This window comes from Rhamphochromis sp. 'chilingali' (assembly GCF_963969265.1).
Source record: "Rhamphochromis sp. 'chilingali' genome assembly, chromosome: 16".
Taxonomy (NCBI): Eukaryota; Metazoa; Chordata; class Actinopteri; order Cichliformes; family Cichlidae; genus Rhamphochromis; species Rhamphochromis sp. 'chilingali'.
The window spans coordinates 1,203,423-1,209,511 of NC_137943.1; the positions used below are offsets into that span (position 1 = coordinate 1,203,423).

At 40.4% G+C, this 6,089-nt stretch overlaps 1 protein-coding gene across 3 annotated transcripts in view; it reads left to right on the plus strand.

Moving 5' to 3' along the window:
- Window positions 1-3,210, plus strand: part of LOC308383858 (protein NLRC3-like) — a 28,558-nt gene extending 25,348 nt beyond the window's left edge. For 2 of the 3 annotated variants that reach the window (XM_080862019.1, XM_080862021.1), the window contains 3 exons: window positions 55-228; window positions 1,687-1,733; window positions 1,895-2,962. In XM_080862019.1, the coding sequence (XP_080718145.1) occupies window positions 55-228; window positions 1,687-1,733; window positions 1,895-2,427 (754 nt within the window). In that variant the 3' untranslated portion in view covers window positions 2,428-2,962. Of the gene's footprint in view, window positions 1-54; window positions 229-1,686; window positions 1,734-1,894 lie in introns of all 3 variants that reach the window. The other variant, XM_080862020.1, reaches the window with a different exon arrangement.
- Window positions 3,211-6,089: the final 2,879 nt, after the last annotated feature.

The following is a 6,089-nucleotide window of genomic DNA, read 5'->3' on the forward strand; positions in this document are numbered from 1 at the left end:
TAGGGTTTACTGCTACATAAATATTTATAGATTGATTGTTTTGTATCTCTGCAGTCTGTCATGCTGTCTGATCACAGAGGAAGGCTGTACATCTCTGGCTTCAGTTCTGAGCTCTAATCCCTCCCATTTGAGAGAGCTGGACCTGAGCTACAATCATCCAGGAGCCTCAGGAATGAAGCTGCTGTTGGCTGGACTAAAGGATCCCCGCTGGAAACTGGACACACTAAGGTATGAAAAGAATGTCTGAAGAAGAGGAAGAGCTGGAAATATCTTCTGTGTTGTTCAATCACTTGCTATTTGATTGATGCAAATGTGACAATGACACATGCCAGAATATTTTCAGAAACACAAATATTAATCAAACGGGATTATAAAGAAATACTAATCAGTGTGGTGTACAAAAAGGACTAATCCAGGACCAATATTCATAACTGGATTTTGCTCACCATTTATTAACCTGTTTGGATAGATGTCTGTATGTTTAATGGCATAGTCTTTTTAAAGAATAATCCCCTCCCTCACTTTTGACTGGATTCAAATTAGATTAATTTCTGTTTAGGGACAGTGCAAGGACTAAGCCTAAATTGATCAAAATGTTAAAAACAAATTATTGGTAAAGTTGTATTTAAGTGGACTGTGTGACAACCTAACAACCACAGGGAAATTATGTTGTGTTGTGAATTTATTATAAAAAAAAAAAATCATGTTCCAGCTGTGGCATCCCACTAGATAATAGTGAAGACAGTGTACCCAGCCACAAGATCACTTGGGGTAAATGGCCCTTATTCACCATGTAACCAAGGGTCCTTGCATCTTGGCAACTAAGTTTAATCTAGATGAAGGGTGTTTGTCTCCTAGTGAAAACTGTTTAAGCATAGCCCCTCTTTTTTTATAAGTGCTGCTGATTTTGCCCTGGAGCATATTCTCTCGTCACAACTAGCCCTATGTGTGTAGTTTTGCTCTAAGAAAATATTTCATTTTTTACTTGGTTTGGACCTTCTTCACTTTTCATTAATTAGGTCCAACACCCACAGGATTTGCTGCCAAACAGCAGGTCAAAAGGAGAAATTCCTGCAGAGGTGTGGTGCACTTCCTAAACTGCAAACAAAAAAGTCAATTGCATTTCTTGTGAATTAATTTATGAATTATGACCTTTGAAGTCTTTTTGAGATGCTCCACCAACCTTTCACTCTGAGGCTGGTAGATGCTGGTCTAAATAAATCTATTTGTACTGTTCTTTCAGTGTGCAAGACATGAACGAGATGGCCAGTATCTCTTTAGGGATGCTAACTTGGGAGATTACCTGAAACAGTGCCAGCGTCACAGTCTTTGTAAAACTACTGTGCTGCAGCACTGACTCAAGACATCATGTTGATTAATCTTTTAGGACTAATACAAAGATAACCCTGTCTAGAGAAATGGCAGTCTGTCCTGTGCACATCTGATTCGCCTCAGTCATAAAGCAGGATGGGGCCAGACAATAAAGTCTTTAGAGAGGGTCATCTGTGCTGTGTTTCCTCCATCCGGGACCTGTAACAGTCTGGAATGAGGAAATGGGACAAACACATCTCTACAGAATTTCACTTTGATGAACACTATGAATGTTCATGTGTATGAGAGCCATGTAATGTACATGTGTGCATGCTGAAAGAGACTGTGCTGGTCTGACCCCCCTCCTCCTTTCAGGGTGGAGCCTGCTGGAGTCCGATGGTTGAGACCAGGTCTGAGGAAGTGTAAGTGTGTTTTTAATGGGATTCATGAAAACAAAGCAGCACACATTCAACCATCTTCATCATTCACATCTCTGATGTCAGGAGTCATCATCAAAGGGTCAATCAATGAACAGATGATGGATCAATAACTGCAGCTGGATTGTGTTTGTTCTCTCCATCAGATTCCTGTCAACTCACAATCGACACAAACACAGTGAACACAAAGCTCCAACTGTCTGACAACAACAGGAAGGTGACACGTGTGGAGGAGGTTCAATCATATCCTGATCATCCAGACAGATTTGATTACTGGACTCAACTACTGTGTAGAAATGATGTGACTGGTCACTGTTACTGGGAGGTCGAGTGGAGCGGAGACGTTGAGATATCAGTGAGTTACAGAAGCATCAGAAGAAAAGGAGGAGGTGATGGCTGTCTGTTTGGATTTAATGATCAGTCCTGGAGTCTATATTGCACTGATGATGGTCCTCAATTTGTCAGACACAATAACACAGGAACATCCATCTCCTCCTCCTCCTCCTCTGTCTCTAACAGAGTAGCAGTGTATGTGGACTGTCCTGCTGGCACTCTGTCTTTCTACAGAGTTTCCTCTGACACTCTGATCCACCTCCACACCTTCAACACCACATTCACTCAAACTCTTTATCCTGGATTTAGGTTCTTGTTTCCAGGTTCCTCAGTGTGTCTGTGCTGAGTTGAGTGTAAAGAGTGTCCTCCTGTTAGAGAAACATGTCATCACGAATGACATCATTAATGACATTAATACATTTGACATATGTTTCACGTATTATAGACCAACAAGGTATTTTTAGCAATTTAAATACAAGTAATCAGTTTTGGGCAAAAACCAGAAATTGGTTTTTGGCAGACGATCATTTTATGGCACAACACCGGTCATTATTACACATGTAATTTATTATATAAAATATATAAACTAAATGCCATTGAAACTTATAGAATCTAATCTTTTGTTTTCTTTTTGTACATAGCACTTTATCAAACTGTTGTCTGCTACAGAGTTACAAGTATTATACTAGTAGTAATATAGCATCCACCATGTCCTGCTTGCATATTTCTGAAAACATCTTAGTGGTGTGGCAGCCATGGAGTGAGCCAGCCCTGCAAACCTTGTGGATGGACGATGCAGTGGACAGTGGGAGGAAGCATGCTAAAGTTCTTTGCAGACAACCCTGTGAGATTCTACAATCACCGACCAGAAAAGACAAACCGCAGGTCTCAGTTGCAGCACCCCATCTATTTCTGATCTTGCTCCAGCAGATTCAGCAACACTGCCAGAGACTTCCTGTAATCTATTACAGTTGTTACAGAAATGATCCAGGAACAGGTCACTCAGGTTAATCCTGTGTAAACAATGGTAAATATTGTTTTTTCATCTTTACATACTGTGTATTTGAAATATTCTGGTTTAATTGTTGTTATTTATTTTATTGCTATCAAATAAATATCCATGTAATATTGTTCATAGTTAGCGTTATGTTCATCATGTTAAAAATGCCTGTAAATCAAATTGAGTTCAGTATCAATTATTGTTTGTGTTAATCAATTTATTAATAACATAAAACCTTTAAACTAATGCAACACATATAACAATGTAACAAATATATTCAAATACAATACAATACAATACAACTTTATTTGTATAGCACGTTTAAAAGACCGGCGGTACACCAAAGTGCTTTACAATAAAAACAGGAAAATTAATACATTAAATAAAAGACAATTAACAAAGTACCACATATGTCATCAGGTAAAGGACACTAATTATACGGCAATAGAAGGAAATATAAGAACAAAGTACTAAGAACAGATATAGCTGAAATATAAAGTACATAACTAGGAAATTGAACCAAATATAAAATAGGGACACTAACTAGATGGAAAGGCTATGTTGAATAAATGCGTTTTTAAACGGGATTTAAGAGATAAAACGGAGTCTGACGCACAGGTAGTGATAGGAAGGTTGTTCCACAGATTCGGTGCAACCAGGGCAAAAGCACGGTCACCCCTAGATTTACGTCTAGATCTAGGCTGAGCCAGGAGTAATTGGGCTGAAGAACTGAGGGCTCGCCCAGGGACATATAGACTAAGAAGACTGACAAGATAACGAGGGGCTAAATTATTTATAATTTTAAAGGTGAGCAACAATATTTTAAATTCAATATGATATTTTATGGGTAACCAATACAAATCAGCAAGAACAGGGGTGACAGAGGCATGCTTTCTAGTACCAGTCAGGAGGCGAGCCGCAGCATTCTGGACAAGCTGAAGTCTGTGAAGGAGAGCAGAGTGAAGACCAAAGTAGAGAGAATTACAGTAACCCAATCTAAAAGTTATAAAAGCATGAATGAGTTTACAAGATCTTTATGAGGGACATAGTGCTTAGCCTTAGCAATAAGGCGCAGTTGATTTGATTACTGAAGACACTTGTTTGTTAAATTTGAAAGAGCTATCCAGCAGGACACCTAGGTCACTAACCGAGTCAGAGAAAGAAGTGGCAAAGGAACCAAAGGTATCAGTTAATAGGCCCCTAGGGATATGGTTGCCAAACACTACAATCTCCGTTTTCTTTTCATTCAGGATAAGGGAATTGCCTGAAAGCCATTCTCTAACTTCTCTCGTGCACTCAAGGAAGCAGTGCAACGAAGGAGCAATGTCGTGATAATGATGTATATGTATGATGTAATGTATACTTTATTGAGGGGCCGATGGCGCAATATGGCAGCCTCGCCTCTGTCAGTCTGCCCCAGGGCAGCTGTGGCTACAACTGTAGCTTGCCTTCACCAGTATATGAATGTGAGAGTGAATGAATAGTGGAATTGTAAAGCGCTTTGAGGGTCCCGAAAAGCGCTATATAAATTCAATCCATTATTATTATTATTATTGATCCCCGTGGGGAAATTCTTCTCTGCATTTAACCCATTTACTCAGTGAAGCAGTGGGCAGCCACCAGCGCGGTGCCCGGGGAGCAGTGTGTGGGGACGGTACCTTGCTCACGGGTACCTCAGGTTAGCCGTTCAGGGGATTCGAACCCCCGACCTTCCGATCATGGGTCGTCATCATCTAATTGAAAATATGGCCTTTGAAGTGGGTTGGCCCACTAACCCACTGAACAAGGTTAAAAGAGTCAGTTAAGGTAAGAAAGTCTGTGGCTAAAAGGTCATCCTTACAGCAAATATGAATGTTAAAATCACCAGTAATAAGAACACAGTCCTATTCAACAAAAATAGATCCTAACAGATCAGTAAAATCATGAATAAAGAATTTATTATACTTCGGCGGTCGATAAACCAGGGCACACAAGGTTTTAGAAGAATTGACCAGTTCCACTAATTGAACTTCAAAGCTACCATAGGTAGGAGAAGGCTGCTGCCAAGCTTTATGTATATTTTTAAAAAATGAGGCTAAGCCACCACCTCCACCCGTAGCCCGTGAGCTAAAGAAGGAACAGTCAGGAGGAAGAAGTTCCGAGAAGGAGAAGGAGTCATCAGGGCAAATCCATGTCTTTGTCAGGAACAAGATGTCAAGCCCCGAAGAGAGGAAAAAGTAATTTAAAATAAAAGTCTTGTTCACCTGTGACCTTACATTTGGTAGAGCCATCCGCGTCATAGTTGTGTCTCTGCTCGTAGCACGGTGCAGATGACTTAGATTGTTGCGGCACACACCACCTCTGGAAGACGATATCCAGGTCTGAATAGGTAGGCATGCCTCTGGGAGGGTGGGGTAGTCTAAATTATTAAACTACCCCATTTTGGAACTAATCTTTCAAGAAGTGAAAACAGTCTGTCCATCCTCTCCCTGTTCTCCTGCGCTCTCCTCTCCTCAGCCTCTCTTTTCTGCCTCATGTACTCTTTGATGAGGTCTGGCAGTTCATTATTCCTGTCTCTTCTTCTGTTCCTCCCTGTCGTTGGTGGCTGTTTCACTTCCTCATCATTTTCATTTTGGTCACCCACTGCTGCGCTTGGCCCTGGAGTGTCCTCATGGAGAGAGAAAATTAGGACAGGAGGCCTAATGGAAGGCCTTCCTCCCGTGTTGCAATTGTGAGTCTTATTTTGAAAGAAATATTTACACGTTACCATAGCAACCGGGGCGCATTAAGAGGCAGAGAGGAGGATGTTACTCTGATGGCTTATTTTCAGGAGGACGCTTCTAATCAAGTTACACAATTACACAGTGAATTCGCGTTTATTAATATAATTTCAAAATACCAGTTTTTGTCTTGGTCAGATCATTTTATTTTGTTGTATTTTTCAGCGACAGCTTAAATAATTTAGATTCTGATCAAGAATCCAATTCAAACTATGATGTAGAACAACATCGTTACAATTTCCAGCCTTC